At 40.2% G+C, this 21591-nt stretch overlaps 2 protein-coding genes across 4 annotated transcripts in view; one reads left to right on the top strand and one right to left on the bottom strand.

The window, feature by feature from the left end:
- Window positions 1-39: 39 nt before the first annotated feature.
- On the bottom strand, window positions 40-13920 carry stk24b (serine/threonine kinase 24b (STE20 homolog, yeast)). The gene is made up of 11 exons (XM_005943374.3): window positions 13109-13920; window positions 9987-10217; window positions 6206-6262; window positions 5233-5341; window positions 4796-4953; window positions 3576-3761; window positions 3342-3490; window positions 3054-3177; window positions 2763-2831; window positions 2105-2241; window positions 40-2006 (listed from the first exon to the last, which is right to left on the bottom strand). The coding sequence occupies exons 1-11, from the start codon at window positions 13148-13150 to the stop codon at window positions 1970-1972; spliced, it is 1299 nt and encodes a 432-aa protein (XP_005943436.1). The 5' UTR covers window positions 13151-13920; the 3' UTR covers window positions 40-1969.
- A 905-nt stretch (window positions 13921-14825) lies between these two features.
- LOC102305952 (sodium-driven chloride bicarbonate exchanger) overlaps window positions 14826-21591 on the top strand; it is a 58811-nt gene continuing 52045 nt past the window's right edge. For 2 of the 3 annotated variants that reach the window (XM_005943386.3, XM_005943385.3), the window contains exons 1-2: window positions 14826-15578; window positions 17106-17135. In XM_005943386.3, coding sequence (XP_005943448.1) covers window positions 15531-15578; window positions 17106-17135 — 78 coding nt within the window. In that variant the 5' untranslated portion in view covers window positions 14826-15530. The remainder of the gene's footprint in view (window positions 15579-17105; window positions 17136-21591) is intronic. The other variant, XM_014340427.2, reaches the window with a different exon arrangement.

The following is a 21591-nucleotide window of genomic DNA, read 5'->3' as shown; positions in this document are numbered from 1 at the left end:
TACAAACACAACTCCTGAAAAGTAAATGTGGCCATTATGTTCTCAGTTAGATTAGATCTTTATTTCTCATGTCACTTTGAAAGCTTATAAGGAGCTTAAATTTAACTTGGGGATTCTCAAATGACACAAGCAAAGATTATATACAGTATTATAAACTGTCAGCTATGATAAAGGAGACCAAATGTACACATTTTGTTATTTTCGTAGCATATGTTTTTCTGTAAGTTACAGATTTTTTTTTTGTTGTTGCCAGAGGCAGGTGCTGATATCCATAAAGCATTCCATATTTCCATACTTAACTCTTTGCAGTTATAAAAATATCACATATTTCTTAATTTCTTTCAGTCCCTGTGTTGACAAGTGCGTCTTGATGCAACTCACCAACATTATTGCTGCATTAGCACAGTAGTAAATTCTGGAACTCTTAAGTAAACATATATAGTAAAACATGGCTATTAGCAATTTTTTGTTTTTTTTTTACAGGTTTCTTTAAATACTTGACACACTTTCAAAGTGCAAAAAAACTGATCTGAAAATTAGGAAAAAAAAGGTGCAAATCATACTACAAAGATCTGGTGAAAGCATAAAAGAAGACATGGCACTTCTATAGCACGGTGTGGAGGTGAGAACAGAAATCTGTGAGGATAATAAAGATGGCATTGGATTCTGCAGCTTGGCTTGTGCTGATCAATAGTTTAATTTGGCCATGAGCAAAGTTTTGTGTGGATTGATTGCGTTCTTGGGGCCTTGCCATTTTTCCTCATCTCCATGTTGAGTTTCTAAACACTGCTAAGGAGAAATTACAAGCCGAGGAATAATAATACTTCACATATCAGCATTCGATCACCCCTAAAGGTTCCTCTTTGTAATTGTCCTAACTTCATCTTGACCTACAAAATTTCAAAACTGACTTTAATTGTCTAAACGTAAGTACAGGTAGCAGTTTTCCTCCTGACTAAAGAAACAAAGGAAATTCTTCTGCCACTAAACAAAGTCAGCTTAGTAACAAAGTTAGTTTGATTCAGCGGGTGATTGAAATGTGAGATTGAAACCAAGTCACTTTGGAAAAAAACCCCAAAAACCCCAAAACACTGATGAATCTCACTCACTGATAAGTCAAAGAAAACTGATGTAATGCCAGAACACAGATTTGTGTGTATCTGTAAAGGCAAGGCATTTTCTGTTCTTACTGTTGGAGTAACTTTAAATATCTGCTTTTAAACATTATCAGTATCTACAAAATGCGCATGACCATTTTGTACACAGTGATTCAATTCCCGCAATGACAACTTGTATTCATGTACAGCATGGCCCCCCACCCCCCGCGCCATTGGAGGACAAATTCCACTTAAAGCACTTTACCTGAGGTTTCCTTATGAATGCTGCAATTTGCCTAAGCAGGGAGTCTTACTTGCGTGAGAGAACACATGAACACGCAGTCACAGGTACACGCGCACGCACGCACACACAGCTTGCACACTAAGATAATAACCCTGCAGGTTCATCAAGCATGCTTTCAGAGGTTTGGGGGGGATATGATTCCTACTTTGGGAGTGGGGGAGGGGTGGGGCGGCTGAAGTCTTGTTATGGATTTTGGGGAGATTTTTTTGGCTCCTTGTGGACTCTGCTGTGTGAGGCTGGAGGAGTCTCCTGTACACAGAGCGCAGCATCGCTGACATCACTCTGACTGAGTTTGTCCCATCAAAGCCTTTCCAGTGGGTCTTGCTGCCCCCTTAACTTCTCCTTATTACTGAATAAAAGAAGCTCTCCAGAGGTTCCTTCTTTTCCTCTACTTTGGAGTTCAGTCATTTTTATAGGCCAGGTTAGCACCCCGCCCTACACAAAGAGGTCACATGTGGTCAGCTGGTATTGAATGACATCACCCCTGACTTTGAACCCTCTGATCTGGCTGCGGTGTTGGATGGGGGGGTAGGGGCTTGGGAGAGCAGGGCTGGGACAGAACCAATCACTAAGTGGAGGAAGTGGATGTCTTGCTTGTGGAGAAACTGGAAGAAAGAAGAGACAAGTATAAAAAAGATTAATGGCATCTTCTGCTTTGTATAGTTACTGACTTCTGAGCACTAAATCTGAGGGAAGCTGTTACCTCTGGAGCCTGTGCACCATGTGAGCAACCAATGAATCAGAGATGCCAGGGTAGGCCTCCTCAGCCAGCAGGATAGCCTCTTTCAGCTCATCCAGGACCAAGGGGTTCCCGTTCACCTGTTCCTGTCGTGCCTTCAGCTGGGAGGTAGAACACAGGGAAGGAGCCACACACTTTGTTAATCTAATGACACAAAGATACAATACAAAACTACACATCTAAGGAGCTAGAAACGGTTGAGCATTAATTTTGCACAACAGGAAGAAGTGGTGACATGTTGTTTATCTTTATATACCGCGTATGTTCTGAAAACGCAGTCACTCAAAATGTAAAAACAAAATAAAACTGCCTGTTTGATTGAGTTTAGTCAATTAATTTGAATGTTTAGATGAGTGAAACAGACAAAGGGAAATTACTCAATGGAAGCCCTGCTTGAAAACCATGGAAACGCAGCAGAGTTCATTTGGACAACACCAAAAACTATGTGAGCGAAAGAATGAGTCACACACAAATTACAGTTCCCAAAATATTCAGTGTGAAAAACAAGTCTCGTCTATAGTTTGCAGAAATCCACCACAGCTACACGAGTCAGACCAAGTGAGAAGTGATGGCTGTGGAGGAGAACAACTAATCAGCTGATCGTCCACATGAAGCTGCTTACCTCAGATAATGCAGGAGAGATAACAGCGGCCAGGCTCTGTGAATAAGGCCTCTTTGGAATGTCTTTTTTCTGTGTTAAAAGAAAATAAAGAAGTGCACTTACAGGGGATTAAAAAACAAAAAATTCTCAATTTCCCCAAATAACATCACAACTTTTTATCACAGTAAAGTGCGCATAAGCTGCAGATACGTTACGTCAAAGTAGGAAAATGGAGCTGGCTAAGGAGCCAGATGGATAAAGTGTCAAATTAAAAGATTTTAAAAACTAAACAAAAATCCATTCATGGCTGACCTGATCTGTTGTTCCTGGCTGGCCATCCCCATTCTGCAGCTTCTTGGGGTCCTTCTCTCGGATGGTGAAGATCCAATCATCACTACCAAAGTCGTTCCCACCTGAGGCCTGGCCATCCTGCTCTCTGATTGGACAGATATTAAAGAGGATTTTGGACATTTATCAGGATGAGTGATAAAGTCATGCATGTTAAGTGCTTCTAGCTCATCAGAACAAAGCAGCACAGAGATGAATGCATTTTTTCGTTAATGAAAATTCACTTCACAGTTAAAGACATTTTGGACTTACGAGTCAGACTCGTCAGAACTGGATTCTGTGGTTCTAGACTGCTCTGCCTTCCACCTTTTGTACTTGTCCACCAGTTCGGTCAGGTAGGATGTCTTCTTCGCATGACGGACGATCAGCTTATGCTTCAGCAGCTCTTTGGCAGTTGGTCTCTGTAAAAACAAAGCTTTGAGATGAGCATGTGATGCAGTCTGAAAACTCTGTACAGATAGCAAAACAAAACTTAATATTACTTACAAAACTGGGCTCTTTGTTGAGGCAGGCCTCGACAAATTCCTTGAGTGGTTTACTGTAGTTGCCCTCCAGTGTGGGCGGATTGTTCTTTGGGATGAGGAATAAAACCTTCATTGGATGGAGATCTGAATGGGGCGGCTCACCCTTTGCCAACTCGATAGCAGTGATGCCCAGAGACCAGATATCAGCCTGGAACACACAGAAGATAAACATAAGATAAACTAAATGTAAGAGTTCTCGTTATACCTTGGAGTGACTGACCGATGACTGTGGAGCTGTGGACATCCTTTACTTTGTGACAAAGAAGCTAAAAACAACTAAAAATAACTAAATTCCACAAAGCTAGATAAAGAAAAAGATCATTTGTGGTCAAGTAGTGAAAATAACAACTAAAAAAAAGTTCATTTTAAGGCCACACATGTACTTTGTTATCCACTAAAAGACTAATTACAGACAACCAAGACTCTTCTTCCGAGTTTATATGTGCCGGCTGGACGGACCATTACTGATGTCCTTTTGGTCACAAGTCACTCTGGTAACTCACATCTTTCCTCTGCTGCTCATAGGGAGCCAGCGCCCACTTCAGAAAGTTACTCCTGTTCTATGTGGCATTTACCATCCTTTTAAGAAATGCACAGAGCAGTCACCAACAACAATAATAATTAATTACTTAACACCCATTTCCACAAACAGTTAATGGATGAAACGAAGGACCAGTTTGCAGGACTGTTATTCCATTTCTTAAGGAGATGACTTTCAGATACTGTTCATCTGCTGCAGAAAGTGGACATGAAATGCAGCACAATCTCAATGAAGTGGGCACCAGTTCGACATGGTAGCTGTCACTTTGAAAGCAGCTGAAAGCACATGTGCTGCTGCAGGCTGCTCTTCCTACGCTGTGTGCATCAGCCTAAGCTGACATAACTCTAACACTATTACAACCACATGACTGGTAAAGATGCTATTTTCATTGTCACCGGTCTTTCATAGCATCTGTTAAAAAATATATGTAATGGATTTATACTGACCATGTTTTCAATTGCTGTCGAGGAAAGCTTTTAGACAGCTCTATGTACAAGTTATTCACAGTTTTCTTTTTTGTGTCATTTTAGCATCGTGAAAACTTTGAAGTTCACATTTACAGCAGAGTGTAGCCTGAAAGATTGCTAGAGGAATGTAAGTCAACGTAGCTGTGTACACTATGTAACTGGCTCTGAACTCACCTTGGAATCATAGGCCGACTGTTTGATGACCTCAGGGGCCATCCAAAAGGGGGTGCCCACAAAAGTGTTGCGTTTGATCTGGGTGTCTGTGAGCTGCCCGGCAACACCAAAATCAGCCAACTTTACTTCTCCTTGCTCAGACAGCAGAACGTTGGCAGCTGCAGAAGGAACAAGAAGGATAGCTGATGTGATCCAGCCTTGCTACTGCTTCAGACAATTCTCTTAATGCCATTTATCTACATCACCAATTTCTATAATAAAGAGGGAACGGTCAGATAGCTTTCAGAGAACTGCTGCAATGTTCATCTCAAGTGAACAACATCATAATGAAAGAAACTAAGTGGGTGTCAAAACCATGATATTTGTGTTCACTCCCTGAAGCCTAAACAGCTGAAACATGCGTCCTCTAATTATAGCACTCAAAGTCAGTTGGCTACCTTTGATATCCCTGTGGATCTTTTTCTCAGAGTGCAGGTACTCCAGGCCCTTGAGGATCTCTCTTAGGATCGTGGCGATCTGGGTCTCATCCAGAGCTCCAGGCTCCATCTTTGGAAAAAAAAACCAAACAAGCAAACAAAAACTATGAGCTGTGGGTTTCAGCAGAGTTGTCTTCACGGAGATGACTGCTCATTTTCTGTGAGAAACATGTAAAAACCAGAAATAACGACTGAGCACACATACTACTATAGCCAGTACATTTATATCCTTTACATGGTCTTGGGTCAGGTTGACGTGTCTATACAGACATGTCACAGATACAAACACACAATTAAGGTTACATTATTATAATCTGAGCACAGGGAAGTCTTTCACCCTCAACATGACCAAAAGTTTTAGCTGTCAGAGGACTTTAGAGTTCATATTTGTTAATTGTATTCGAACAGAGACTAATTGCAATCAGTAAACATACATGTTTTCTCTACTGTTTGAAACTGAGATGAAGACAATAACTGTTAATAGTTCTATGTCAGACTAGGTTTTAAAACCCCAAATACATCCTCAGTCAGTGTGACCTGGGGGATACCAAATGGTCCTAAAAGTGAAGACAATACAGGTTTTGTGTACAGTGATAAACAGTGATAGTGACACTTGTGTTGTTTACTACTATTGCAATACAATGTTGTTTCAGTAGATGTACATTTTGAATTATGTAGTGTGCCATCAATCCCAGCAGTTCCTGTAAAAAGGACAGACTCATTTTACTGCTTCTAAGCTCGAAGCGCTGATAAAATGTTGTTCAGTCTCATTAACACAAATTTACAGAAATTTTCTATGGACAACATACAACATTTTGACCCATATACACATTGGGCTTGAGATGTGAACAAACACTGTCAATACTATATAAAGGAAAGAGTGTCAGAGGTTTTCTTTTGACAACTATTGTACTGGGTTGAGAGAACCACTTACCAAATCTAATGCTGAACCGCCACCTAAATATTCCATAATGATCCATAGCTTTGTGTCCTGGAATGGTAAACAGGAAGAATGAAAAGAGAAGACATTGAGTACTTTGGCATATTTGTGGGTGAAAGATATACAGTTGCTTTTTTAAGTTTAGTTTACTTTTTGCATAGTGACAAGTATGTTACAGGATCCAGAGAACACACCACTGCATTTATAGCTTCAGCTAGTTTGCAGTGATATTTAGATTCGGACCATAATGTGATACTTAGGCCACGTCCACACATACGGGTATTTTTGAGAACAGAGAAAAAAATCCCGTCCACGCGTAAACGCAAAAACTGCTAGGAACATGCCATGGTGATATATTCCTAACCGTGTAGAAATGCTGGCCAATCAGAAGTCTAGAAGCCTGGGTGGGAAAGAGTAAACAAAGATGGTGCATAGAACTTAGTCCTATGTATGGAGGAACAGTAACTGTGTGTGTATATGTAAGCATTTAAACACTGCAGTGAGTAAAATTAACAGTAACAGTATTTTGTCTAAAGTCCGCCAATGTATAAATTAATTTCACCAAAACAATAACGTGGCGCACAGTGTGACGTGAAAAAAGGCGCACACCTTTGACGCTGTGTTTTCTCTGTTTTCCTCGTCCACACGTAAATGCAAAAATTGAGTTTTAGAAAATATCCACCCTGGCAGGAGTTTTTAAAAATCTCAGTTTTCAGTGACCGAAAATGCAGTTTATATGTGGACGAAAGGTGCAAACGCATAGAAAAATCTGCGTTTTCAAAAATACCCGAGTACGTGTTGACGTAGCCTTAGAATCCCCGTTGTCATGCGCACACATACAAATGCAACTAAAAACACATCTCTGGTGGGTGTCTCGAGTCATTTTTAGGCTAATCCCCATTAAATTTTGGATTATTTGTTGGAAACGTGGGCAGCAGAAGGAAGTTCATTGTATATCTCATCAAATTTGCTCAATGTCAAGTTCGACTAAACATCTTGTGTTAATGCAGGAGTAACTTGGAATACGTGTAATCAGGTACTTAAGTTGCACAGACACACATGTAAGAAGTAACTAAAGTCGACCTCAGTAAAGGCCTGGCAGAGCATCTCATGTGTTCCAGATTCCAGAATTCTCATTCCAGTAATAATGGTGGTCAAATGCTTATGTGGGACCAAGTCATTGTTTTGCAAGTCTCAAGTAAGTCTCAAGTCTTTATCCTCAAGTCAAGTCTCAAGTAAGTCTCAAGTCTTTATCCTCAAGTCTCAAGTCAAGTCTCAAGTAATGTCAGGCAAGTCAGAGTCGAGTCTCAAGTCACTGGTGTAAAAGTCCGAGTAAAGTCACAAGTCTGAAATTTTGAATTTCAAGTCCTTTCGAGTCTTAAAAAAAAGAAAAAGAAAAAAAAAAGCATGTTACAGTTATGCTAAATGTAAATATTAGACCATGTGATTTTTAAATCTGTGTTTTTCTCAACACATGACAAAATAGTGAACTTAGAAAATATACACAAATTGTGAAATTGCACCTCTTTAAAATGCAGCTCAATTAAACTTAGCTCCAATAATAATTTTCAACGACAGTTCTGAGATAAGCTGCATGTTATTCTTGGATGCACTTGTAGGACCGGCTTTAAAAATCGCATGACAAAAATATCATACACATTAAAAAAAAACTGTATCACCAACGGAGCCTGGACAACATTTGCTAGTTAGATGAAGTCAGCTATCTCATCATAGCAAAAGAGAAGGACCACCTACTGTTCTTTATGCAACTTCAACTGTTGGACAAAGTTGGAAGTTGTTCCATCTCTGTCTGTGATTCTCTGCTTGGATGTTTTGCATATTGCATTTCGTTTTTTTGTTGACTACTTCATAGTTTATGTACCTGAAAAAAATAACTCCTTGCAGCATTTTTGAGGGTTTTTTTTTTCTTTTCTTTTTAAAAAAAAAAATCTGGTTAATTTGATTGGCTGTGCTACAGCTCACGCACACATACGTACGGAGTGTGCTTTGAATAAATGAATTGAATTAATGGTGCACACTTTCTATATAATATGCGTGTTACATTTTATATTTGGGGTGAAATATCAAGTCTCTTCAAGTAAACCGGTTCAAGTCCAATTCAAGTCCCAGGTCATTCGTGTAAAAGTCCAAGTCAAGTCACAAGTCTTAGAACATTTTTTCAAGTCAAGTCTAAAGTCATAAAATTAATGACTCGAGTCCACACCTCTGACACCAAGCATGGGAATAAATATCGCTGTAATTTGGGGCTTTTAATGACTTGTTTGCATCGTTCTTTTCCCAGGCTGGACTGATTGTACAGCATACAGATTTAATGACTTTAAAAGAAACAAGACGACCAAAGCAGGGTCAAAAGTACACATGAAGGCTCAACGGTATATACACTCTCTTAAAATAATTTAAAACCACTTTTAATAACTGGTGCTATACCCTGCTAATATTTGGTTAAATGTCTCTTAGCAAGCTGCACCTCAACTAGATGCTTTCGCAGAAAAGCTTTGATGTCTTCATGCTTCATTATTTAATCCATCTTGTGCGATGTACCAGCAGAACTGGCAGCAAAACAGCCTTAGCACGAGGGTACTGTTACCATGTTTGACAGCTGGTACAGAGGCTTTAGGTTTAAAAAAGCCTCATCTCCACTCCTCTAATTATACCTCTTTTCATTGTAGACAAGCAGCTCAATCTTTTTCTTGTCTGAGATGAACACAAAAAACATATCTCCGGAAGGTAATTGTTTGTCCATGTGGACGACTAAATTTCAGTCAAACCAAAAGATGTCGATTTTGGAGCAGGGCCTTTTTTCTTGATCTGCAACCTCTCAAACTCGCTTCACTGTGGGCAGTGAGGCTGGTGTTCCAGGAGTTTTCTTAACAGACTTGGTCTTTATGTCATCCCTGAACATGCTAACCAATTTCCTCTCATCTGGAGCTGACTTTTTGAGTATTCCTCAAGATCAAACTGGTGAAAACATCTGAATAACTTGTACTTGTGTAGTTTCAGCTGATGGTTTCTGAATCTGCAGTTGTTTAGAAATGGCTCCAAGAGACCTCCCAACTTGTGTAAATCTACAATTATCCTTCTTAAGATCCTCACAGAGTTCCTTGAATTTTTCAAGACATTTTTTCTTATAAGAACTGGTCAATCTAATGAGTGTTGTCAAACAAATCCTTTTGATGCTGGCAAAGACAAATTACCAGTAGTCAATCATTTTCACTAACAAGACGTCAACAGGCCTTGACCATATCAAGTTAAAATACACTATAAAACCTTCAGGACCATTAATTAAACTGGTTTTAAATCACTGAATTAAATGATTAAAGACAGTGTAAGTATAAACCTCCATGTACAGTTTTGACGCCAAGTGATGAGAAAATCCAAAATGGATTTAGATTTGACTTGTGCACATTAAAGCTGTATGTTGTATAATCATTCCACCCTGGCAAAACCCACAAAAAGAAATAAACCCCCCCACAAAATATCATGACATTTATGCCCGTGACAAGCATATGTACACTTCTTACCATAATTGTATACAAATATTAAATGTTTTGCCAGCATGCACAGTCATCTTTGATTCTCTGAAAAGAGAATACTAAAGCTAAGTCTACAATTAAATCAGATTTTGACTGTTTGATGTCAAATCCACTGCGGTGGTGTAAAGAGCCAAAATTAGACCAAATGTTTATAAATACGTATGAACCTGAAAGTATGCTGCTGATTGCAACCTTGCTTTTGTGTGAGAAACAAACATCACCTTCAGGTATGAGCCATAGTACTTGGTGATAAAGGGGCTGTCGCACTGGCTCAGCACAGTGATCTCTTGCTGGATGTCTTCGATCTCGTCCTCTGCTTCCTCTAGATCTATGATCTTGATCGCCACGACCTTCTGTGTACGGTTGTCGATGCCTTTGAATACCTCACCAAATGAACCCTTGCCAATGCGCTCAAGCTTGGTGAACAGCTCCTCTGGGTCCACTCTAGCATTCTGATGTTTGACAGGCAGGGGAAACAAAACAAAGGCGGAAAGGGAAGATGGATTGAAAAAGCAAAACACAAAACAAACAAACAAAAAAACATAAAAGAAAGGAATGTTTAAAAAGAAATCAGTCTTGGGGAGCAAACAGGAAACACCAGCAGGGTGCCATTCTTACAGGACACATTAATTCACTCATTGCAACACCTTTTGTTTGTGTACACAAAAAGAAAGACACAGGAGAATGAAAGGGAAAAGTGTAAAAATTGAACAGCATGCAGGTTAAGAAAGCATTAAAAAAAACAAAAAACAAACAAACAAAAAACAAAAACCCAAAATGTAAATGGAAGGCAACATTTTAGTTGAGCTACCCCTTTGGGGTTTACTGTGCGCTCATCATTTTCTTCATTAATTTTTTTGAAACAAAACAAGCAAACAAACAAAAGACCCCCCCAAAAGAAAAAAAAACATATAGAAGAGAAAAACAATGACCAAATTAAACTTTCAAAAAGGCTGAGTTACTGTTCTTATGATTATTAGTAAATGAAACATTGTAGCTCTGCTTTGGACTCTCTAGGCCTGAGGCAGCATGTATAAACACACATTAAAAATCTTAATACGCTGAGGACTTAAGTCTGACTGCAGTAAAAACATCTAAGATTAAGTCAATCAACCCGTATGAGGCTTTCAAGGGGACTTGGAGATCAGGGCTACTTAACATGAATAATACATTCATGTCATTACTCATATATCATATACAGTATATAAGCATACAGCTACATACACTATACAGACAAAAGTATTGGGCCACACCATTCTGAATTCAAATGTTTTCAGTCACATATGCACGGGTGTATACAAATCAAGCACCTAGCCAAGCAGCCTGCCTTTACAAACAGTTGTGAGAGAATGGGCTGTTCTAAAGAGCTCAATGAATTTGAGTGTGATTAACAGGATGATACCTTTGTAACACATTAGTTACAGTGAAATATCTAGACACGAAGAAATTTCACAATCAACTCTAAGAGCTAGTATTAAAAGATGCAAGCCTTTAGGAACCACAGCAACGGATTGACAAAGTGACAGCATGTAATGTTGCACAGCAGGGTCGCCAAGTGCTGAGGCTTAGTTACTAACACTCTGCTGACTCAGTAAGTTCAACATCAGCACAAAAAATGTGCATTGGGAGCTTCTTGACATGGGTTGCCATGACTGAGCAGCTCAAGCAGTTGTAAGTGTAGGTGGTAGAGGGTGTGGTATAGCTCATGATACAAGAAAATTTTTGTAATACTTTAAAAATACTTTCTATCTAGAATGTTGTATCTTGCAGCTTTTTAACCAGCTACTTAAAGTCCTGCTAGCATCTCCTCCTTCATAGCCTGGTCGCACTTAACACTGTTTCTGCCTCACGTGGTGAAACACATTTGTCATTTCCAACTTTTGTGGTAACACTGTTCTTACATATTTTACAAAGTACTGTGCTTTGTTAGAGACAGTTTAAGTAGCTCCTTTTTAGGTACTAACCCGCTGTCAGAGACTGACACATGGTTCTCAGACAAGACCACAGTAGGGAATGTAAACGCATAGCATTACTATATTAATGATATCACTATATGACATATTTATCTCATGTAAAAATTTGTACAGGTATTTTTGTGATATCATACACAACTCTTGTACGTCTTATTTCCTTTGACAAGTTTTACATGCTGCCTGTTTAACACTGAGTAACTGCTTTTGCCTGATTTTAAATCGTTTGAGCAGTCACACAGAAAAGCTTAACACTCTGGAGTGCTTATGATGGAAAAACTGAAAGTGTGCTTAGTGAATTCACTGAAAACTGTATCGGTGGGGCCGGTGGATAGTAACACTGAGTGTAACTGAGTGGGGTATGAAAAAACCTTTAACACCACAGGAAGTGAACTAAAATTACTGAATTCTCAGGAGGCTGTTATGTGGGAAACACAGGACTAGGCACCAACAAAAACAACTTCCTTTTTTGACCTCTCTGAGCAAAGGCAGGGTCAATGTGTCCATTTTGAGATTACTAAAATATGAAGCCACTGGTTTATATGAGGAGGAACCCTTCTGTCAAAGGGTGCCTTTAAATCCAATTTTCCAAGGAAAAACCATTGACTCTGCGAGTAAAATGTGTTACAATTTCTCCAAATTGTGGACTGGCAGGCAACAACGATGATTTAGCGTGCTTTAGTGTTGTGCAGACTCATATAACATAAACCTAACCTTTGTATACTTTCAGTATGAGTTACTATGTATTAACTGAGGTAGCCGTTGGCTAATCCCAAAAGCTTCTCTACTTCTGATATGAATCTTGTGTTTACTAACAAGCCTGCAAAGACAGCATAATCTGGTGCGTGAGGCAGTTTACATTAGGAACAGTTATCTGCTCTAGTCATCTGCCCAACACAAGCTCTACAGGCGCAGTAAGGATAGGAACAAAGTTCCAGCTTGCACGTCTCTGCACAACGGCACGTGAGAGCTCAATATTTCCTTCAAGTCATGACTGAAATATCCGAATTTTACCTCTTGCAATTCAAAATATGTGTCATTAAATAGTAGACTTGTTGTCAGTGATACTAACAATGAAAACACATGGAGCAGAAAGGTTAATTAACTTACCCTCGGCACACGCAAGTCTATGTGTTTTGGTAGCTTTTAGAGAATATGTACCTCCGATTTATTCTGCCCAGTTCACTAATAATGGAATGTTCTACCTCGAGCATGAGGCGAATTGACGCGATGTACCAGAGTACTTAAACGCTTCACTTCACTGAGCCGAGTGGGAGTACAAACTCACAGCAGGGAGGCAAACGATTTAAATTCTGTTCTGACAGTCATCTCGACTACCTATTGCGGACAGACTCCACAGACATTTAACTTACCTGCATCCCCGGCAGGTTACCCTGAACGGGAGAATGGGCCATGGTGATGCTGACTGGTTCTGTAGTGCAGGGCTGAGGTCTGATCGGTTTCACTTGTGTTTACAGTCCCGGCTGTGGTGCCGTTAATGCCCCACAGCGCTCCTGCAGCACACCTAGCTACCCAGATCTGCTCAGAATACCCCCGGTTACGCTCAAACAGGACAATAAAATGTCCTTCCTGCACACGAACTAATGCACTTTTTCTGTATCCGAACAACCTAAGACACCCAAAACAGCTGAGCACGCTAACCAACGTTTGCTAACGCTAACTCTGAAGAAATCCGCAATGTTAGCTTACTAACCAGAAGGCTAAGTGTTAACCAGTGTGTTAAATTAATTTTCTCACTCGTAGAAGTAATACCGTTTGCGAAAAAACGATATCTGTAATAAAGTAGCAGCGACGACTGTGTATTTCAAATTTAACCTGATGTCACTTTCTCAAAGCGTATTCTCTAGCTAACGGTGTCGTCAGCTAGCTAACATGATTAGCGGGTTAGCTCCCTGGCCAAAGCAGACGACCTGCCAAACGTTCCGTCAGCTTGGACTACAATTCGTCTGCATACGGCAAATGTCACCCACAGAACAGAAACTCTAAGCAACCCAGCTTATATCTTTGCACTAACTCGTCACCCGCTGCTCTACAGGTCTGGCATCCACAGCAAGGATAGTGTCACCAGTGTTTTTGTTTCCTCCCTCATTTTCGTCCCGTACTCTCGGCCATCTTGTCGGTGCCGTGACGCCTGACTGGGCGGATCCGGATCCGAATCAGCAGCAGCATCTTTACTTCTCTCCCACCTAGCAGGTGTTGATGGCAGCTGGATTGATCCTGGGCTCCCAGACTTTATTTGTCTTTTCTTTTTTGAATGACTGAGTGCGAGTTTAATACTAATAAAAAGGATCCATATTTAAACCACAGAATCTCATCTAAGAAGTTCTGTTTGGCCTGTTCTGGTAACACCGCTTTACGGCAAAGAACAAAAACGGTCAATAATTCATAAACGTAGCGTTTTTAAAAAAAGACCAAATAGCAGTAGCTTGTCTTAAAATGCCTTAAAGTGCAAACATATTACTTATTTTAATGTTCCCATTAAGGCGTTATGTCAAAATTCAGACATGTTAAGTCCTAATAAGTTTTTTCGGCATTGAATGCATAATCTGTGTAATGACAAATATACTCACTATTCACTATTACTATTTATTCATCACGTGATCATATGTTAAGATAACGGTAAGATAAAAGTAATATGCCCCTTATTTGGAAGGATCATTGAATACGAGAAAAAAATGGATATGTCGTCTTTCTTTCATTGTTTTTTTTTTCTTCTTAAAAAGGCGGGGGCAATTTCCCCCCTGCTTCAAGCAAAAGTTTGACATGGAATCCAAGAGTTGATGTGTTTGACCTTAGAAAGCAGTTCACTGTAGCCTGATCATCATTAAATGCCAGCATCAACTTAAATATTGATTACTTAGGTAAGTACTTAAGTACTGACGTTCATGCTATTGTCTTGTGTTACTCTTAAGTGAGATTAAACAGTTGCATTATGAATATAGGCTAAATCTAATTGCAACGGTTTTCTATGGCCACCAGAGGAGGGCACCCCGGTATAAACTTCACTGCAGCGGCATCCTGGTCAAACGTGAACTCCGGCACAGGCACAGCATGGCGTGCTGCAGCTAGAAATAATGATGGAATGACCGGAGCATTTCTGTAGCCGGTGTGTAAGATGTTCTGGATAGTGGTAATGCGCATTTGACGTAATATTATGCGTTATATGTTTATATCTGAAATGAGAAGAAAATAATGACAATGGCTGCGGCTGTTTTCAGTGTGGAGGGGGCCTGCGTATGGCGCAGTGGTTGAGAAAATCCACATGGGTAACACCAAACAAGCAGACATTGCTCCATTGCTGTATTGATTGCTGTCGCGGTTAAACTAGATATTAATAACGCACGCAGTACAGTACAGTATTTAAACTGCACCCTACTGAAATACATTGAATGTTTTTTTCACAGATCCAATTGAAACAATAGACTGTTTGGCCGAACATAGTTATGCGTGTCTTAACGACTACAAATGACTATAAATATGTATTCACAAATGAATCCCTGTATGTTCACTCGCCTGTGTGCTCATCACCGCCGCGTCCCGGGGTGAGCGCGTGTAATGGGAAGCACTACCTCCCTCCTTCGTGCGTAAATTATGTAGGGCAGGACGGCAATGCTTTGCTACCTCCATTTGATCAAACCCACCCGGTGAATACGAGGGAGAAAAGAGACATCAAATCAGCTACAACAAAAAGCCATCCTCGTTTTCGAGACGCATTTGACAGAGGCGGAGTAGCGCATCACGACTTGCCTGTTGTGAAGCCAAGGAGAAGAAAAGATGGACATCACGGATCAAGGAGCTCAAATGGAGCCGCTCTTGCCAACGGTAAGGATAAATATTCACGTACTTGCACTATTTGTGTTCAGTTCTTTAAAATTTAACTGATAATCTTGTTGAAATCATAATGTACTGTTGGTGCTCAGTGTTTACCCCTTTGGAATAAGACAGGCGCAAGCACGCGATAAATGAATGATTCATTTTCATTATAATCGTGCTTCAAAATGACCAATATTCGGACGCTTTGCCGGCTATATGACGCATGACTATATCACGACTAACATGGATGTTGCGCATCATATATAGGGGATGCAGTTCCCTTGTGCACTGCATGTATATCCGAGTAGAAGATGTTCACATCCTTCATATCCAAACGCCTTCACACAGGAGGCATTTGTGATGAGGCTAGTTATATTTCATGGGTTCTTTGCTTCTTGTGTAGAAATCATATGGGCTGGCTACCCCCTCGACCCAGTTTTCTTATCTATATGAAAATCTACTGCCAAGCTGTTGCTTTAAGTACACATCATCTCAAGATGATACAGTGAGATGAGCATAAAGTGTTTGATCCTAGCAGTGAGGAGACAGAGACAGGAGAGACTGGATTTTTATGACTTGAAAATATGATATTCGGCAAATTGACTGTATCATGCAGGAATTTATGTGCAGTAATCATATTCTATCTCATGTGTAGGTGTTACTGTCAATACAGTTATAGACAGAGAGATGCAGCACAAAAAAAAATTGACTGAGGAATACATGCATCTGTAGTATAGCAAATTAACAAACCCAATGGCAGAGTTACACACAAACAAACACATGCAACACACTGAGACACTTGAAGGCACAGCCTGCTTCTGCGGTCAGCCTCTCCTCATTAGCATTCAGGTGAGACTGTGTGGAGAAAAAAAATGTCAGCTGCCTTGGAAGCACTGTCAGTGCCAGAGGAGATATGAAATATGCTGCTTTGTGCTCACCATTTAAAAAAAAAGCACCAAATAGAGGCAAATCAATACTCTCATTGTTTGTTCTATTTGTAGCTGTGTTACATGAGGACTTTGTTTTCCGCAGCTTATGGTGTACAGTGAAGCCTGATGGGGCTGATGTGGTATGGGATGGGATGTTCCGTTTCCCCGCAGTGCCATTGCAGTGGAGTCGTTTCCCTGTCATTGTAGTTCATTGCTGTTTCCCCATCCCTCCTCCTACATAGCTCATAGCAAGTGTTGTCATGGTTTCATCAGGATGTGTATGAGTATGTGAGGTGTTAATATAGTGAGAATCTCAGGGACTTCTCAGCAAACGACGTGGCTATAAAAAACCAGTACAATTGTGTACCGTTCTACTGTGTTACCAGGTTTCCAGGGTCATGCATGAGAGTGTGTTTAATTTACAACAGCAAGCGCTGCATTCAAATGCATTATTGGTTTTCAATGTCTGCTGCCTTTGAGTTGTTACACTCAAAGTTTACGTGCTAAGGAATGTTTTTCACAAACCATTTTGGCTGACAGTAATGTTCTTGCGTGTCTTGCTTTTGTCTCATTAAGTGATTTCCTGATATATTTTTTTTAATTGCAGGAACAAAGTTCCCAAGAAACTAAAGAAGTGGTGAGTAACACAGAATAATGCAAACTATATGACTTTCTTATTGTTTTGCATGGTCAGTGGACTGCTCCAACCCCTCAGTCATCAGTTGGTTTCTGATAAGAGGCAGGTACTGTAAGGTTATAGAGTCAGTCTGGTGGGATGGCTGTATAGCTCAGTAGGAAAAAGTAGTAGTAGTGTTAGCAGCGAAAAAACTGCTGGGTACAATTCCAGCTTGCAGGGAATAGATTTACAGAACTGTCTAATATATATTGTTTCCCCCTTTGTAAGTATTTCTTGTTTGCTTTGTTTTAGTCTTAATGAAAAAATAATCACATGCAAAAATTTGGATAAAAAAGCCTCCTAGTACTAAAAAGTTATTGAATGACATCAAGCAGGTGGCCAGGTAACATGCTGGATGTCTGCATAAGTTTCACTGTTATTTTTCATTTCAGCTATCTTGAATGGATAGTGATGATCAATCAACACCAAAACGTTAGCTGGGTGTACTAATGTTGATTTTGTGTTTGGTGTATGTGTAGAGTTTGCAGTTGAAATAAATGGTAAAGAGTTTTAGAAAAAGATTTTAAACCCTATATACTATAAGCCACTGTTATGCATACATGCATACACCACTCTATTCTCTGTATCTTAAGTCCTGTATTGATCTCACATCTACACCACAAGCAACGGTGAGAAGAAAACTAGAGAAAACCCTCACAGGCTCGGGGAGATCATCCAAACTGTGTTGTTCTTGCCATGAGGTGACAGTGCAAAGTGTTGAGTAGACTTCCAACTTAAGATTGAAAATTTTAGGAAATCTAAAGCTTCACAAAAAACAAATGTTAGAGAGAGCCCACCGCAAATATTGTGTTTTTTGTGGGGGTGGAGGGAAGCCCTCATCTGCATAAGAAACTGTAAAAAAAATAGCTCAACGCTGCAAACTAATCTGTCTTACTAAGGCAGAATGAATGAATGAGTAGATATTATAAAATTGAATGCAGGCCTGCATTGCTTTACTGGTACTATTGTGCTTCTCAGAACAATAGGAAGTAATTAAAAGTAAATGATCAGATAGATTTACTGATGCCTCAGATGGTGTTCTCACATTCTTTGCTTTTAAAAAGCTGTTAATCTGCAATAATATAGCAGCTGTATTTGGTTCAGATCTTCAATTAGATTGCTTGCTAAACAGATGTTGACTATTTTAGGTTGCAATAATCACACGTCACCTGCATTTGGCATCTACAATAGGTTAACAAAAATAAATAATAACAGATAATCTATGTGAAGGCTTTATATCTGTGAAATGCCTTTGAGAGTATGAGGCAAATATAGGAGTATGAGAAGAAAAACCATGGAGGATAGGTTTGATATGTGCATGCTATTTGCTCTGACAAAATATTGTTTATGCAACTGTGGGCCAAGAGCCAAACTGAGGACAAGACTGAGTACAAAGTGCCCCTGTCTAAACTGACAGGGGCACTTTGATGACTTTCACATTACAAGATATTGTGAATAAATACAAATATTAGAACCCTGTTTTATTAAGTAATGACAACAGTAACTAAATTAAACTCTGCGATAGAATGGAAGATAAATCAAATTTATCATTCACACGTATATACAATAATTTCACATGGAAAGTAAAACTTTGGTAACATTAGAAATAGATAAAGCTCAAATCTTAGTGTTTGAATAACTCAAAACTTAATTTCAGAGCAAATTTATTAAATCATAGAGGCTATTTTAAAAATTCTTTAACTAATAATGTCCTTATATACAATGCTGCTTTTGACAGGAGGCATCAGTCATCTTTAATTCCGTTCAGTTCAATTTTATTTATACAGCGACAAATCACCAAAACAGTCGCCTTAAGGCATTTTATATTCTAAGGTAGACCCTACAATAATACATACAGAGAAAAACCCAACAGTAAGCACTTTGGCAACGGTGGGAAGGAAAAACTCTTTAACAGGAAGAAACCTCTTGCAGAACCAGGCTCATGGAGCCTATAAACTGTTGTTGGCATAACTTGGCCTTTTAAGTAGTCTTTGGTGTGGCATCATGGTGGCTCAAACACTTTGCGTATCTTTTAGGAATTTCAAAAAGATAATATTTTTATTTCTTTAGTTTTAGTTTAGCAGAAGCATTCCTAATGACACTTAGATATGAGAATATCTAACTCTAGTGTCTGGAAATTAAATTGAGCAGAATGTGTTTAGCCTAACTTAGAATATAAAAACTGAAACTTTCTTTGTAGCCAGCTTCAATAAACCAAAAGGGCAACTAGAAATACTTTTAAATGTTTTTTTTTTTTACCTGAATCAATACATAATTGTTAGTTAAGTCTGTGACCCCAATTAAAAAAAAATAACAAAAGTTAAAAAAAAATGGATGGATCGCTCAATGTATAGTTAGCTTAGTTTAGCATTAAGCCTTGTAAATGACCAAAGTGCTAGCATAATGCTATATCCAACTAATTAAAACATTACCTTTAATATGTATAAAAGCCAGTGTGTAAGAACAGTAATGTGCTAATATTTCTGGTTTTGAAGACAATATCTGATTTTATGCTAAGCTAACCTAAGCTAATCTAAATAGCTTCAGCTATTATATTTACCATAGCCAAATGTAACAATGTTGTCAATATTCTATTTCTATATGGTGCAAGAATGCAGTGTGGCAGGCAGGAATTGGACCCAAAATGCAGGACTTAGAGGAAAAACGTGAACTCAAAAACTCTGCTTTAATGCAGGCTTGGAAGGAATACAAAACAATAACAAACTAAACTGGGAAATCCAAGAATATAACTCACGAGATAAAACACAGCACGAGAGGGGAACCGCCGTTAACGACGTGACAACAAGAACTAACTGACAGGGACTAAAATACACTGGCAGGCACATTAGGAAACGAGGAACAGGTGGGCACACAGCTTGGACTCATGGACATAATGAGACACAGACCTACAAAGTAAAACAGGAAACACACAGACTATTTTACAACACAAACGCGGGGACCCGAACAGAGCACAGAGGGAAGACACAGGTAGGGATAATAAACACGACGAACAAACCCAAAGAACTAATATAAAATCAGAATAAACTAGAAAATGATAATAATAAACTTAAAGCGCTGGGTCACCAACCCAGGACCATGACAGCCCCAAAACACAAACAGACCACCGAGCCAGGGTGGGCGGTGGGAGGTCCAGGACGTAGGGACCGAGTCCAAAAACAAAACGTGCGTAGAGTCCATCAATAATTAAGGGGGCCGACCGTGCGGACGACAATGGTGGCAAGGGGCAAACAGTTCAGGGGGCCGACCGTGCGGACGGCAACGGCGGCGAGGCAGATGAAGGCAGGCCGGAGGCCGAAGGCGAAGTTGAAGTTGAAGCTGAAGCGGAAGCTGGACCAGGCGGAGGCGAAGCCGAAGTTGGACCAGGCGAAGCTGAAGCTGGACCAAGCGAAGCGGATGAAGCTGAAGCAGAGGCTGGACCAGGCGAAGCGGGTGAAGCTGAAGCAGAGGCTGGACCAGGCTAAGCGGGTGAAGCTGAAGCAGAGGCTGGACCAAGCGAAGCGGGTGAAGCTGAAGCTGCTGCTGCAGGCGAGTATGAGGATGAAACTGCTGCTGCGGGTGCGGATGAAGACACAGAGGCAGGACCGGGCGAGGCAGGACCGGGCGAGGCAGGACCAGGCGGAAGCGTGGCAGCTGCGGAAGCCAATGAAGCTGAAGCTAGCCCAGGCCTGGACAAAGCTGATGCTGACGCTGCAGGCGCGGATGAGGCTGACGCTGCAGACACGGACGATGCTGATGCTGACGAGGCTGCTGCTGCAGGTGAGGATGATGACCCGGAGGCTGGACCAGACGAGGATGCAGACATGGAGGCTGGATCAGACGAGGATGCAGACACGGAGGCTGGACCATGACAGTACACTGCTACATGTGTGGCAGACAGTGCTAAGGACTTTGAACCACATTGACAGAGAAACAATGTAATGATATAGAAATAATTATATGGTCATTTCCAAACAATTCAAGGGCAATCAGTCTACAGTGAGAAAGGTTATGCACAACTGGAAAACATGCAGTACACTTGCTTATAGTCCTAGGCATGGACAGCCTAGCGAATTCATGTCATACCATCGAAGCCTCAGCGATTGGCAAAAAACCCAAAAGCTACATCTCAGAATTTAAAGGCCTCAGTTGGGGACTCACATATGAAATGTTCACAACGGTACAGTTAGAAAAAGATTTAGAAAAAGTGCGTGACCGCATCTTCGGTGCGCAAAGCTCTATCTGAACACATCACAAGACATGTGACTTCAGCCTAAACAATATTTTTTGGACAGTGAAGGCCAAAGTGGAGATATTTGGCCATAATAAACAGTGCCAAACACAAAACATCAGCACAAACTCCTTATACCAGTTGTCAAGCCCAGTGGTGAAGAGAGGACTGAATGGTAAATGGACTGGT

The sequence above is a fragment of the Haplochromis burtoni genome, unplaced genomic scaffold, assembly GCF_018398535.1.
Source record: "Haplochromis burtoni strain Fernald_Lab_line unplaced genomic scaffold, NCSU_Asbu1 Contig_368, whole genome shotgun sequence".
NCBI classification, from domain to species: domain Eukaryota; kingdom Metazoa; phylum Chordata; class Actinopteri; order Cichliformes; family Cichlidae; genus Haplochromis; species Haplochromis burtoni.
Note: the sequence above shows the minus strand (reverse complement) of the source record. Positions and strands in the feature narration are given on the sequence as shown.

What these genes read in the sequence shown, in the direction of transcription:
- stk24b (XM_005943374.3), bottom strand. Translation starts at nt 13,150, where the DNA reads ATGGCCCATTCTCCCGTTCAGGGTAACCTGCCGGGGATGCAG. An exon ending in GATCCACAGGGATATCAAAG is followed by an intron (nt 4,954 to 5,232) that starts GTAGCCAACTGA and finishes TTCCTTCTGCAG; the next exon opens with CTGCCAACGTTCTGCTGTCT. An exon ending in AGTTCTGACGAGTCTGACTC is followed by an intron (nt 3,178 to 3,341) that starts GTAAGTCCAAAA and finishes CTGTCCAATCAG; the next exon opens with AGAGCAGGATGGCCAGGCCT.